The sequence below is a fragment of the Halichoerus grypus genome, chromosome 5 (assembly GCF_964656455.1).
Source record: "Halichoerus grypus chromosome 5, mHalGry1.hap1.1, whole genome shotgun sequence".
In the NCBI taxonomy this organism is placed as follows: domain Eukaryota; kingdom Metazoa; phylum Chordata; class Mammalia; order Carnivora; family Phocidae; genus Halichoerus; species Halichoerus grypus.
The window spans coordinates 78,121,132-78,137,228 of record NC_135716.1 but is presented as its reverse complement, the minus strand read 5'-3'; the positions used below and the strand labels follow the sequence as shown (position 1 = coordinate 78,137,228).

The following is a 16,097-nucleotide window of genomic DNA, read 5'->3' as shown; positions in this document are numbered from 1 at the left end:
AAGCTATTACATGTTTCTTTTGTTTTGAAAATGGTTTAAAAGTGATAAAATGGTTTAGACAGCAGATTCATATCTTGCCATATATAATAATAAATAGATAATTGTTAATAAAACATGCTTTAATTTAATGATACATATGTACATTCCCAGTTACAAGGCAAATGCATTATAACCAGAGCTTATTTAACAAGTAATATGGTTTGTTTGGGGAACAATGAAGGTTTGAGTTGCCACATGTATTATAGAATTAAAAGTTCTACATAGTATTTAACTTTGTGGTTGTGACAAGTTCTCAGAAATACTGAAAAAAAGTCACGTGGATTTACCTGGGAGTTGGGAATTTACTTTGTTTTTTTTGGTTTTTTTGTTTTGGTTTTGTTATTATTTTGCTTGTGGTTATATGAGAACAATGTCATAATACAAAAGCCCATTATACTTTTTTCTCTGAAAACAGAAACTCATAAATTCTCACTTCATTACTCAAAAAGCTTAATAAGTTTGCCATCTGTTTTCCAAAGCCTCATTAAACTTCTCAGAGCTTTCCTAGTAGAACAGGGGAATGGTTCCCAGTCGAAGTCATGAGCAATATTGTAGCTATTTGACAGTTTACCAAAAATCTCATTGCTATTGGGAACTTTAAAATGTGGCTTATATCTGTTGTAAATATGACACTAGTATATCAAGGATTACTAACATATGCTTATAGTGTTCTTACTAAATTTTCTAGCCATATATATTTTTCTTTACTACTTCTAATATCTTGTTTTTATATTTATGTATATGTATTTTTTAAATTATAATTTGATATAATATGGCCACACAGTCCTCTGACTTCAAAACAGGTTGTCTTCGAAAAACATCAATGAAGCTTTACTCATTGAAATTCATAACAATTTCCCCCAAAAGAAACAGTTAAAATATTCCCTAAACTAGTGTGTACAGCATATTAATCCTAAATTACTAAATTTGAGATCTGGAAGCCAAGGTAGTGCTTTTTTGCACAGTACAAAAAGAGAAGGAAAAAAACAATTACTTTTCTATTTAGTGGAACAGTGCAGAGTATAGAAACGTATTTACATTGATTTGGTCTTTGGAATCTTTTTCCCTAAAACCATTTCCTGACTCCAATCTCCACAGTCTCAGAGACTTTATGCTGCCATAAGATACCTTTTCACAAATTTTAGGTTCAGTAAGACTTAAATTAGAAATCAAGAATTGACTTCCAGTAATAACACTTTTAGCTAATCTCTATATATCTTCATTTTCTCATTATAAATTTTGGATAAAATTCCTGCCTTAAAAAAGTGCGGTAGGAACAGCATGTTCTGTGGTTTGATGGTAAGGATTGAATATTTACCACAATAGATGGAACATTTTGTACGCTCTGTGTCTGTCAAAAATGCCTACTAAAGAATTTATGTTGTGTTGGTTTGCTTTTTGGAGAATGACTGGCAATTTAAGTGCATTCATATTCATATTTAGCACTGAGGTCTCATAGATGAGGAAGTTTAATATTCACAAACCTGGGTAGGTATTTGAGATGAAGGATTTCCTTCTGCATTGGAAATGAAGGATCATCTTCTTATCCTGCTTTTCACAATCTCTGACTTTTTTTGGAATCTGGAACCAAAGATTTTATAAAATTCCAAGGTCCTCTTCCCTTCACTACAAATTATTGACAGCACCAGCTGTTTAGACTATGGACAAAAAAAAAAAAAAAAAATGAAGATAGGGCAGGGACACGTACTTAATAGTGCAGGTCCTGCATCAATCCATGTTTTGTAGTGCTTCATACTGTAAAAGAACTGAAGCATCAGTACATAAATTGGGGGAAAATTGAAGTCAGTTGTGTGTGTGTATATAATTTACATACCCATTGTTTTATCTGAAATGTTATTTCAAACTATTGATTGGATTAGGAAAGGAAATATTTGGTGAAGGAGATACCTGGGCTTATGCTTCTACTTTTAAAAGAGCTTCTAAACTCCTGGGAATCACTGATGATTCTGAACCATTTTTATTTCCCACTGAGAATTTTTTTTCTTTTTACATAATTTATTTTTCAAGTCTTCTATTTTCTCTTTAGGAATATTGAATTTTATTTGCTCATGTGTGTTAAGAGTCCAAAACATTTTTTAACCTGCTAACCTATAAATTTAGATTAACATCTTTAAGGTAAAATAAATATATTAGCTGCCTCTAAAATAAGTAACTGTCAAGCGGAACATGTCCATGGTGTGATATCTTTCTTTCCTTTTTGCCAAAAGTCACCGTTTCCTATAGAAGAAATGTAATTACATTTTTATTTTATTGATATAAGTAAAAACATTTTGAAAATCAAAATTTTAAGAATAAAGATACACTTGAAAGCATTTTCCAAGGATGTAAAGTAACTTAAATAGTATAGTAACCAGGTACTGTATTATCTTCTCATAATAAAGATATAGCACCAAAAATTACAATAATCATGAAATCATTTGAAAATAGGAAAAATAGAATTTTGACCTGGAAAATTATTTGATTATGAAAACAGGTACCATAGAATTATTCATAATATGTACATATTTTATTTAGAGTCTTTTACATTAGCATTAGGATCAACTGTTTAAATTGTCCCATATGAGTTTCTTAAGTACATCAGTCATGTCTTCTTCAAATTTATGGTCCCAGGTATCAAGACATTGGTATATTGTCATTCACTAAATAACTTAATATTAGAGGAATGTTATAAATATGGTACTAACATATATCAGTATCATATTTTTAAATTAACTTAAGGAATGACACAAGAGATTATTAAATAAGATTCTATTACATCAAGATCCTAGAAGTACTTAAACCTTTGAAAGTAAGCAGATTAATATAGATTGGCAGTTAAATGAGTTTTTATTTTTATTCACCAAGCCTTGTAAATAGAAGTCGGAAGCCAAGATAAATAATAAATCAACAATCCAAACCACATAAAATTCGAAAATCACTGTTAAGGCATCTTATAAAATCAAATGTAAATATGGGTTGGACTTCCAGAATGGCAAAATAAGGTCTTCTAAAATGGGACTTCTCTGAAAAAGCAGTGAAAAAACAGTCAAAATTATCAGAATTAACTTTTTCAGAACGTGAAAGTAACCAAACGTTTGCAATAACTGTATTCATTACAGACAAAACAAACATAAAACGAACAGTCTAGAAAACTCATGTGAAAAACAGTAGCCCAGAAGCCACTGGAGAGTATAGACTAGGTTTGGAGCTCCTCAAAAAGCCCACCCCAGGAAAATTGTAATTATTTTGTCTATGTGGAAGCTCCATGGAAAAGCACATTTGCAGTACTTCTCATTACTTGACATGACTCAAACCTTGTTCATTGGGAAAACCTAACCCCAAGGTATTTATTGATTTTTATTGAAAATAATCAGCAGCTCATTATTATTATCTGAGTTGGTGATATTAGTAGTGGCAAACAAAAAGCTACGGAAACCTTGGGGTGCCTGGGTGGCTCAGTTGTTAAGCATCTGCCTTCAGCTCGGGTCATGCTCCCACGGTCCTGGGATCCAGTTCTACATCGGGCTCCCTGCTCAGTGGGAAGTCTGCTTCTCCCTCTCCCACTCCCCCTGCTTGTGTTCCCTCTCTCACTGTGTCTCTCTCTGTCAAATAAATAAATAAAATCTTAAAAAAAAAAAGCTAGGGAAACCTTAAAACTAAGATATGAGGAATAAGGGGCCTTGAAAAACTCCAATATCTTCCTGAGAACCAAGAATGACATATGGATAAGCAGGGCTGTGTGCATGACCTAATGTCTCAGCTCTGGCTGAGTCAGACCATTGTAAGACTGTTGACCACTAAGAGACTTTACTGGCAACAGTGATAGGAAATACAGGCTTTATAGAATTATTATGCCAGGAAGGTCACTAAAAAACAAAACAAAAAAAGACAAGAAGGAAGGAAGAACAATAACAAACTGTATCAAACTGCAGCAGATCCTAGGGAGGGATGAGAATCTTATTTCCAAAGTATGTTATTGAAATGTCCAGTTTTAAACAAAAATTAGAAGACATTTAAAGAATCAGGAAATTGTGGCACTTATATAAGGAAATGAACTGTCAGTAGGAACTTTCCCTGAGGAAATCCAGCTGTTGGACTTAATAGACAAAAACTTTTAATTATCTACTGCATATATGTTCAAAGGGCTAATGGAAGCCATGCTCAAAGAATTAAAAGAAAGTATGCAGTGTCTCACGAAATGGTAAATGTCAATAAAGACATAGAAATAATAGAGATAATCAAATCAAATTGTATCATATAAAAGTACAATAACAAATAAAAAATTCCTTGGAGGTATTAAACAAAAGATTTGAACTTTTGAACAGAGAATGAGAGAATCTGAAGAGTTCAATATATGTCAGTCTCACTAAGTCAATTGAGATTATCCAGTCTAGGGAACAGAAAATGAGTAAATGGGTAAAAATGAACAGATCCTCAGAAACTTAAATATGTGACAGCATCAATCATATACATAATGGGAATCCAAGGACAGCAGGGAAAAAAATGGAGAAGAATGATTATTTGAAGAAATAAAACAACTGAAAACTTCTCAAATATGATGAAAAACATTAACCTCCAAATCCCGGAAGTTCAGTGAACTCCAAGTATGGTAAACCCAAAGAGAAACAAACATCGTGACTGAACTTTTAAAAGCCCAAATAAAGAATCTTGAAAGCAGCAAGAGAATGATTCCAACAGTACTAATAAGGGTAACAGATGATCTCTAATAATAAGCGATAGAGGCCACATGGCACTAGAATGACATATTTATATACTGAAACAAAGATTAGCAAACAAGAGTCCTTTATCTAGCTAAATTTCCCTTCAAAAATGAAGAGGACATTAATTAAATCATTACTAGATTAAGCAACAACAGAGTTTTTCACTAGTAGATCTGCACTACAGGAAATGAGTCCTTCAGAATAAAATGAGAGAATAGTAACTTGAATCCACATGAAGAAATTAAGCATACTTTTAAAGCTAATCCCATAATTAAATATAATTGACAGTATAAAAACATTTTTGTTTGTAAATCTTCTGTTCTTCTTACTGACCATTAAAAGACCGTTGCATAAAATAAAAATGATAAAACTGTCACTGGGCTTATAATTTATAAAGATGAATTTGTAAGACAATAGCATAAAGGAAGAGGGAGGGAACAGAGGTATATTGGAACAAATTTTTAAATACTATTGAATTAAATAGGTATTGATCTGAACCAGATTGTTCTAAATTGTTAATTATATTTTCCAGAATAACTAAGATAACTAAATATATAGTAAAATAACAAGTGAATTAAAATTAAATACACATGCACACATAAAAGGAGGCAGTGATAGAGGAATAAAAGAATAAAATATATTGTAAATAAATAGCAAATGATAGACATAAATTATACTTTACATATAACTACATTTAAAATAAATATGTTAAGCATTCCAAACAACAAATTAGCAAAATGAATTTTAAAAAAATTTCTTGAGGTGATGACCTCAAGAAAAATACTTTAGATTTGTAATTAAGCTTAATTAATTAATTAATTAAAACTTGAACCATTTTAAAATTTTTTTTAAAAAACCAGGTTTTAAAACTTTAATCTATTTTGAGTTAAATTTTGTGTATAGTGTTAAGATATTGGTCTAGTTTCATTCTTTTGCATGTGACTGTCCAGTTTTCCCAACACCATTTATTGAAGATATTGTCCTTTCCTCATTGTATATTCTTGGCTCCTTTGTTTTAAATTAATTAGGTATATATGCACGGGCTTATTTTTGGATTCTCAATTCTATTGCATCAATGTCTGTGTTTATGCCCATACCATATCATTTTGATTACTATATCTTTGTAATAGAGTTTGAATTCAGAGAGTGTGATGCCTTTAGCTTTGTACTTTCTCAAGACTGCTTTGGCTATTCAGGGTCTTTAGTGGTTCCATGCAAATTTCTTTTTCTAAATTTTATTTTATTATGTTATGTTAGTCACCATACATTACATCATTAGTTTTTGATGTAGTGTTCCATGATTCATTGTTTGTGTATAACACCCAGTGCACCATTCAATACGTGCCCTCCTTAATACCCATGACCCCCATCTCCACCCCACCCCCTGTAAAACCCTCAGTTTGTTTCTCAGAGTCCATAGTCTCTCATGGTTCATCAACCCCTCTGATTTCCCCCCCTTCATTTTTCCCTTCCTACTATCTTCTTCTTCTTCTTCTTTTTTTTTAAACATATAATGTACTATTTGTTTTAGAGGTAAAGGTCTGTGATTCATCAGTCTTACACAATTCACAGTGCTCACCATAGCACATACCCTCCCCAATGTCCATCACCCAGGCACCCCAAGCCTCCCATCCCCCACTACTCCAGCAACCCTCAGTTTGTTTCCTGAGATTAAGAATTCCTCATATCAGTGAGATCATATGATACTTGTCTTTCTCTGATTGACTTATTTCACTCAGCGTAATACCCTCCAGTTCCATCCACGTCTTTGCAAATGGCAAGATTTTGGGTTTCTTTTTTTTTTCATGGCGGCATAATATTCCAATGTATATATATAGACCATATCTTCTTTATCCATTCATTTGTTGAAGGACATCTTGGCTCTTTCCATAATTTGGCTATTGTGGATATTGCTGCTATAAACATTGGGAACCACTTATCTGTTGAAATCACTACATTTGAATCTTTGGGGTAAATACCCAGTAGTGCAATTGCTGGGTTGTAGGGTAGCTCTATTTTCAACTTTTTGAGGAACCTCCACACTCTTTTCCAGAATGGCTGTAACCAGCTTGCATCCCCAACAACAATGTAGGAGGGTTCCCCTTTCTCCACATCCTCGCCAAATTCTGTCATTTCCTGACTTGTTAATTTCAGCCATTCTGACTGGTGTGAGATGGAATCTCATTGAGGTTTTGATTTGTATTTCCCTGATGACAAGTGATGTTGAGCAATTTTTCATGTGTCGTTGGCCATTTGGATGTCTTCTTTGCAAAAATGTCTGTTCATGTGTTCTGCCCATTTCTTGAATGGATTATTTGTTCTTTGGGTGTTGAGTTTGATAAGTTCATTATAGATTTTGGATACTAGCCCCTTATCTTATGTGTCATTTGCAAATATCTTCTCCCATTCTGTCAGTTGTCTTTTGGTTTTGTTGATTGTTTCCTTTGCTGCGCAAAAGATTTTATCTTGATGAAGTCCCAATAGTTCCTTTTTGCCCTTGCTTCCCTTGCCTTTGGCGATGTTTCTAGGAAGAAGTTGCTGCAGCTGAGGTCAAAGAGGTTGCTGCATCAAGGATTTTGATGGATTCCTGTCTCACATTTAGGTCTTTCATCCATTTTGAGTCTATTTTTGTGTGTGGTGTTAGGAAATGGTCCAGTTTCATTCTTCTGCATGTGGCTGTCCAATTTTCCCAACACCATTTGTTGAAGAGACTGTCTTTTTTCCATTAGATATTCTTTCCTGCTTTGTCGAAGATAAGTTGACCATAGAGTTGAGGGTCCATTTCTGGGCTCTCTATTCTGTTCCACTAATCTATGTGTCTGATTTTGTGCCAGGAGCATACTGTCTTCATGATTACAGCTTCGTAATAGAGCTTGAAGTCCGGAAGTGTGATGCCACCAGTCTTGCTTTTCTTTTTCAACATTCCTCTGGCTATTTGGGGTCTTTTCTGGTTCCATACAAATTTTAGGATTATTTGTTCCATTTCTTTGAAAAAACTTGATGCTATTTTGATAAGGATTGCATTAAATGTGTAGATTGCTCTAGGTAGCACGGACATTTTCACAATATTTGTTCTTCCAATCCATGAGCATGGAACATTTTTCCATTTCTTTGTGTCTTCCTCAATTTCTTTCATGAGTATTCTATAGTTTTTGACTACAGATTCTTTGCCTCTTTGGTTAGATTTATTCCTAGGTATCTTTTGGTTTTGGGTGCAATTGTAAATGGGATCGACTCCTTAATTTCTCTTTCTTCTGTCTTGTTGGTTTATAGAAATGCAACTGATTTCTGTGCATTGATTTTATATCTTACCACTTGACTGAATTCCTGTATGAGTTCTAGCAGTTTTGTGGTGGAGTCTTTGGGTTTTTCACATAAAGTATCATATCATCTGCAAACAGTGAGAGTTTGACTTCTTCTTTGCTGATTCGGGTGCTTTTTACTTCTTTTTATTGTCTGATTGCTGTGGCTAGGACTTCTAGTACTATGGTGAATAGCAGTAGTGATAGTGGACATCCCTGCCATGTTCCTAACCTTAGGGAGAAAGATCTCAGTTTTTCCCCATTGAGAATGATATTTGTTGTGGATTTTTCATAGATGGCTTTTATGATATTGAGTTATGTACCATCTATCCCTACACTCTGAAGAGTTTTGATCAGGAAAGGATGCTGTACTTTCTCAAATGCTTTTTCGGCATCTATTGAGAGGATCATATGGGTCTTGTTCTTTCTTGTATTAATATATTGTATCACATTGATTGATTTGCAGATGTTGAACCACCCTTGCAGCCCTGGAATAAATCCTGCTTGGTCATGGTGAATAATCCTTTTAATGTACTGTTGGATCTTACTGGCTAGTATTTTGGTGAGAATTTTTGCATCCATGTTCATCAGGGATATTGGTCTGTAATTCTCCTTTTTGATGTGGTCTTTGTCTGGTTTTGGGATCAAGGTAATACTGGCCTCATAAAATGAGTTTGGAAGTTTTCCTGCCATTTCTCTTTTTTGGAAGAATTTCAGAGGAATAGGTATTAATTCTTCTTGAAATGTTTGGTAGAATTCCCCTGGGAAGCCATCTGGCCCTGGGCTCTTATTTGTTGGGAGCTTTTTGATAACTGCTTCAATTTCCTTATGGAAATGGGTTTGTTCATGTTTTCGGTTTCTTCTTGGTTCAGTTTTGGTAGTTGATACATCTCTAGGAATGCATCCATTTCTTCCAGATTATCTTATTTGCTGGCATATAGTTGCTCATATGTTCTTATAATTGTTCGTATTTCTTTGGTGTTGGTTGTGATCTCTCCTCTTTCATTCATGATTTTGTTGATTTGGGTCATTTTTCTTTTCTTTTTGATAATTCCTCCATTTTAGTAAATGACAATGCTCTCCTTTCAGTTGCTCAATCAGATATTTTGGAATCATCCTTGGTTCAACTTTACTTTCAAATCCCACACTTTACTTATTGAAAGCTTTATACTTTTCTCCATTTTTTTCAATCTTATTTTCAAAGAGCTCAGGATTATGATTTTTTTCAGAATTATAATTTTAAGACTTATGTTAATTCTTGTCACTTCTCTGCTCAAAAATCTCCCATGGTTTTCCATGTCCCTCAGAGTAAAGCTCATGAAGAGTCCATATAGCACTCCAAATTCTGATCTGTGTTATTTCTTTGACTTCATTTCCTATTAATTTCTCCTTAATTCATTCCATTCCCACAATAGACCCTTGCTTTAACTCAGACTCCCCTAGAATGTCTCTATCTTCAGGTATTTGAAAGTACCCATCTGTCTGGAATTGTTTGTTTGTTTTACAGACATTCACATGGTTTATTCCTTTGTCCCCTTCAGATTTGCACACATACCAATGAAGATTTTCCTGTCTTGCAGTCCCTTCTACACTCTTTGCTCTTTTCTCTGCTTTATTTTCTTGACTGTACTTACAAACATATTCAGCAATATTATATTTAATTTATTTATACCCTTATATTTTGTCTTTTGCCACTGGATTGTAAGTCCAATCATGACTTTGTTTTTGTCTGTTTTGCTCACTATTTATATCTTTCCACCCAGAGAAAGACTAAATGCATATTAAGCACTCAATAAATATTCATTGAATAAATGAATGATTAAATTTTGAAGCGAACTTAAGTTTAGTGAGATTTATGGGGTTCAGAAGAGCTTTATTACAAGGAGATAGTAAATAATTTGATGGATGTCACTGTGGATGCTCAGCAGATAGATGGACATGTAGGTCTAGGAGTCATATTAGAAATAAGTAAATATATTATATATATATATATATATATATATATATATATATATATGTAGTATTTGAAGCCCCAAGAAGGGGCCAAAGGTGACCACTGAGACAGAGGAAAGATAAATTGACATTGGTATCAAGAACCAAACTTGAACACATCTCTACCTCCTGCTTTCTCTTTTTACCTATTATTTCCTGTGTACCACTAACTCCCTGGAAAAAAAATATAAAAATTTTACAATGCCAATCTACATCAAATAATTGGCTTATAATTTATAAGGTATGAATAATTGAAAATATTAACCTTTCTAAAAATTTCTGTATAATTAGATATCTATTTTTGATAACCAAGATATAATCCCCAAATTAATAAAGATGTGGCAGAATTATTTTTGAAAAAAGGTTGTTATATTTTTGCAAACTTGCAATATTAAAAATATTTTCCCCTTTACCAAGAGTGAATTGCATGGTTTTTTGTTGTTTTCTTTTTTAATAGTACATAGGCACATCTCATATTTTCCAAAACTTTACCACCCTTTTCACATCTGATGCACTTAATATGAGTTGATATCAAAAGTAATTCAGGATCTGCAGGTGATATAAACTGGCTGCACAAAGAACGAAGAGATGAATAGGGGACTTCAAGGTTGAGTTAAGGCAACAGAAAAGCTGCTAGTTGACAAATCATATTGCCACTGAAGGGGATTATTAAAAATAAAGCTTCTGAAATAATTATGATGGGATAACTAAAATCATTTTTAGATTGAAATATTTTAGGAGATTAGAATAGTTAAATCTTTGCTGCTCTCTAGAATAAGTCAACATTTGCCATAGGAACTTATGAAATACTGAAGTTTTGAAGGGAATTACTCAGAAAGATTAGGTATTTTATGTATATTGTACAGAATTTTGAATGAATTTTTTTTAAAGAATTTATTTATTTATTTGAGAGAGAGAGTGAGAGACAGAGAGCACGAGAGGGAGGAGGGTCAGAGGGAGAAGCAGACTCCCCAGCTGAGCAGGGAGCCCGATGCGGGACTCGATCCCGGGACTCCAGGATCATGACCTGAGCTGAAGGCAGTTGCTTAACCGACTGAGTCACCCAGGCGCCCCTAATTTTGAATGAATTTATGTTGTGCTCTATTGTGCTACTACTGCATGATCTGATAAAATATTCTGAAGGTGAATTATTTTACTTAAATAGTTTCCTGGTGCATGGCACATATTATGATATGTCCCAATTGAATAGATACTTTGTATTGTTTCCCATTGTCACATACTACAAATTGCAAACACTATTACTAATGTGCATATCAATTGTAATTCTACATCCTTTATTATCAGTATGAATGATATAGCAAAAACTTTGTCAGTAATTTCATATGGTTTATTACACTCTAGTTGTCGTCTTTGTGATGTTTATCATATAGACTCTATTAAGCATATGTATGTATTTGTCTTCTCTCAATCTCTTGGAATTAAAACATTTTATGGACTACTGATGGTTTTCCATACCTGATCACCAAAGCTGATGTCAGCTTTTAAAATCTATGCTGAGCATCACCTCATGATTTTACAAGCTAGTCTTACATAATTTCTAGTTTGAAAAAAACAAAACAAAACTCTTTTCTTTTTTTCTTTTTTTGCAATGTGGGCCACAAATCTCCTTAAGGATCCAAATGGGAAACATATTTCAAAAAATCCAAACAATTAGTGGGCCTTGGTTTTGTTTTTTTTTTTTTTTTAACAATGAAGTACAACAAATTTAAACAACCAAGTGTAACAATCAAAATTAATTACATTTAAAATTACTTCATGGGGGGTGCCTGGGTGGCTCAGATGGTTAAGCGTCTGCCTTTGGCTCAGGTCATGGTCCCAGGGTTCTGGGATCGAGCCCCACATCAGGCTCCTGGCTCAGCGGGGAGCCTGCTTCTCCCTCTCCCGCTGTCTCTCCCCCTTCTCATGCTCTCTCTCTCTGTATCTCTGTGTCTCAAATGAATAAATAAAAATCTTAAAAAAAATAAAATAAAATAAGTAAAATTACTTCATGCATTATATTTTGGAATTGAACCATTTGGTTCCTAGTGCCATAAACATTCATAACCTCTTGCTTTCAGCATTTCATATTCAGTGTCTTATGATAAATTGTAACTTATTCTAGAGAATAATGAAGAATATTTTAAAAATTATTTCAATCCAAATTTATCATTTGAAATGTGTATAAAGAGATTAAAAATTTATTTTAAGCTACTCCCATGTTTTGTACTTTATCAAGAATAACAAATATATTTCTATCCAGCATTTATCAATACTGAAATGACTTTCATAGATAAATAATAAGAATGCTTAGTATTTCTAGCTCTTAGACCGCCATGTTTTGAAGTAAACCTGCAATACATATGAAATTTATATATTGAACAAAAATGTTTACAGTTTCTATACATTTGATAGAATTAACTGATTATATTATGTTTGTTGAGCTTGAAAAAAAACTCATTTTTATCTAGTTGTCTAGTTATTGTCAATGTGTTTTAAAGAAATTGATTTTTATTTTATCTGAAACATTTCTTTTTCCCTTTCAGGAGCTGGAGTTTTCAAATCTTTTTGCTGTTCTTCACTGCATTCATTCATTCTTCGCTGCCAAAGTAGCTTGTTTGGACCCTCTCTTCTTAGGCCACCAGGCTACTGCTTCTGCTGCTGCGAGCTCTGCTACTACAAGCAAAGCAAAGTACACAACTTGACATACGGAGCTTTGCATTGCCACTTACCATGACTATATAAAGAGAATAAACATCGTCATCATTTTAGACCCTGGAGAAACAATGATACCATCAAGTCAACAGTGAATTCAGTTTGAAATTTCAGCAGAAAACAAAGTCATAAGGGATCTCAAAAGCACTTCTGTTTTGGAAGGCATTTGTGAACAATCGTAAATGAAAATAACAGCTTGTTCGCACTCAGTTTATTTGTACCAGTATTTCATTGAAAGTGAAGACGAAAGAAAGAATGATTCAACCTATGTAAATAATATAAAAATTGTAAGCTACCTATAAATAAAAATACCACTTAAATGGTTATTTCTGTATTTTAGATTATTTTGTATGACAAATACATGTTGGGCCTGATCATGAACTGATGCCCTATCATGGAATTATGAGTGATATATAAAGGAGACAAAAAACCACATGGCAGCAAGGAAAAAAGCATGCAAAAAAATTCATCAAAGAAGAAAGCCTTTTAATTTGCTGATGTAGATTTTTCCTTGTATTCTCATTCCGCGAAATGACACTGGCATTCCAATTCTGTTTATCTTATTGTCAACTATTCCTAAGATTTTCAAAAGAATAAATACATCTATTCTATGATAGTCACAATGTAAAATGTACTTTTTCCTTAAATCACTGATATCAATGTTGTATCGCTGCTAGTGTCAAACAAATATGCTGAAATGTGTTATTTAATTATGAACCAAGGAAACATTCATGAACCTCTTGTTCTTTCCTTCACTTAAGGAGATTTATACTTACCTAATATGATTTGTTATCAAAGTTTCATAAATTTTCAGTGGCCCCAAAAACTTTTGTAGAAAAAATATCAAAAATGTTGTGTGAGAACCAACTCTTTGTAAGCCTAATTTTACTAGTTAATCATGGACTAAAATGACCTTAGAGTGTAGTCTCAGTTTTACTTATTTCAGGTAAATGACATTTTCCCATTTTAGTAATATTTTATGATAAAATAAGGTGAGATATGAATATAAAATCTTAAATTTCTAACTTACCATGTCATAAAAAGTGACTATATAATGCCAAACTATGCGGGTTATTTTAGTTATCTTGTCTTAGTAAATGTGAAGAGGCTGGAAATTTGAAAGCATCAGAGTATGTGCCCCTGACTCAGATCCCAGGTATTATATCACCATTTGTTTAATGTGGAAAACACTATCTGCCTTTTACTACAGCTGTACTGAGATCTGCTTTTAAACAACCAGCTGCCTATTAGAAAAAAGAAAAAAATATTTTTTTTTATTAACACACGTGTTCCCAACTAAATCAAACATTGGATAGTTCCTTATGAAGATGATGAAATATCCAATAAGGTGGTTTGATTTTTATTTTTTAAATAGGAAAAAAAAGTTACACAAGAAGGAAACAAAATTATTTGCAAAAGTGACACATGATCGTTATGCTTTAAAATTTATCAAACTATTTCCATAATCATCATAAATTATTAATTCACTTTGTGTCTGGTTAATTCTTAAGCATGCTAAATTGAAAAGAAAAAGTGAAGGTTCATAATTGTACCTGGCAAGAGTTAAGTTTGATCAAGGACACCTTATTAAAAGAACTGTGGCTAATTGGACACTACATAGTTTTGATATATTTTATCTTGACCATAAAATTAATATATGTTCATAATTGGGATAATACTGTGGAATTATTGCTTACTAAGTATTCACCAAATAGAACAGTCATTCTAAAGCCAGAAGTCCACCAAAAGCAGGCTTCAGTAAGCCTCTCTTGTGTCTATGGGGGGAAGAGTAGAGAGAGGCATCTGCCTCAGGGTCAGAAGCAGTAGTAGCCACTTCATTATAGAATCTCTGCTATGAGCTAGAGTTGTATCTTGGTGTGCCCCACATTGGGGCAACATTTATGTGTCCACAGTGTGATAATCTGGTCTACAGGTAATAGGAAATGGGCTAGTTAGCCAAAAGGAAAAAAATAGTTTTAAAAACTTATATACGTGTTATGTAATCATTTTTAATAAATATTGTCAGATTTTGTAAAAGCTCCATTTTAAATAACAAAAAGACAATTTAATTAAATATCCTTTTTGTTATATCATAAAAATCTTCTAGTCTGTGCTAGTGTGTATGATGAAGGAAAAGGTGCACAACGAGATATGTATGAGTGTGTATCTCCTTGTACAACACACATACACACATATATATGTGTGTATTTGTATATAATAAAATGCTACCCACAAATTATATTAGAAGAATATATTTCAAGTACATATATTTAATATACTTAAATTTACACTGTAAATTGTAGCTTGAATTAAAATTTATGATAATACAATATTATGTTTATTTTTGATACCATTGATAAAAAACTAACAGGCCTAAATTGCTACTTAACATTAGTGGAGCACCTACCTATTAGAAAAATATTATTTTGATGTTCATCAATTACCAAATAGTACTTAACATTTTCCTCTACAGTGGAATGATTAACCACTGTCATTTGTTATAACTTGGACTATTTGAATGGGAAAGCTTAAAAATGAACAAAATACTCAGATAAATCTCTATTTCTCATGTAATTTATGTTTAGATGCATGAGATTTATTCATGAAATCCTAGTTTGTACTAGAGCACATTTTAATAGCAGAATGCTTAATTATGTGTTAACCCCTCCAGTGCCTTGGGATATGTGTGTGTGTGTGTGTGTACACATTATACATATATGTATACATATGTATGTGTATATATATACATATACATATATATGCACATTAAAGGGTTCATTATAGTGTACATAGTGCAAGCTCAAAGGGAATATTATATTATAGGTACTTAGGTCAGAGAAGGGAGTTCAAATATCATTTGAAGTATTTGTTAACTACTATAATAATGTATTTTGCCTAATAAAGGATAACAATTAATTTAAGCTAAAGTATATTGAAGCAGGAGCATTTTTAATTTGTTATACTGCAACAAATATTTATTTCAAAAATACTTTAAGATAATATGAGTGTAATGTATACCCCAACATTTACCATCCAACACTATTTTAAGGGGAGAACAACCAGCTTATCATTCTTGCCCATTTTTCAGGCAGGTACCAATTTAGAGTTTTAAAGTCTTTGCTCACAAAGCTGTCGCTATACAAGAAGAAAAGTAATTACTTGAAAATAAATATCAAGTTCATATTAACCATGTAAGCAGAGAAATTTTCCTTTGGGTGCATTGGCTTATAGATAGACATTTCCTTCATTTACAATGACAAAGCTTGTTCATAAACTTTGTTTACATGGAATGCTGGGTTTGAGAGAAGCTTGATTTATTATTGTGGAAAAG

At 32.8% G+C, this 16,097-nt stretch overlaps 1 protein-coding gene across 3 annotated transcripts in view; it reads left to right on the top strand.

Moving 5' to 3' along the window:
- The window catches only part of SNTG1 (syntrophin gamma 1), a 922,421-nt gene extending 909,329 nt beyond the window's left edge, over positions 1-13,092 (top strand). For all 3 annotated transcript variants that reach the window (XM_078072397.1, XM_078072398.1, XM_078072399.1), the window contains one exon: positions 12,598-13,092. In XM_078072397.1, coding sequence (XP_077928523.1) covers positions 12,598-12,756 — 159 coding nt within the window. In that variant the 3' untranslated portion in view covers positions 12,757-13,092. The remainder of the gene's footprint in view (positions 1-12,597) is intronic.
- The last annotated feature ends 3,005 nt before the right edge of the window (positions 13,093-16,097 follow it).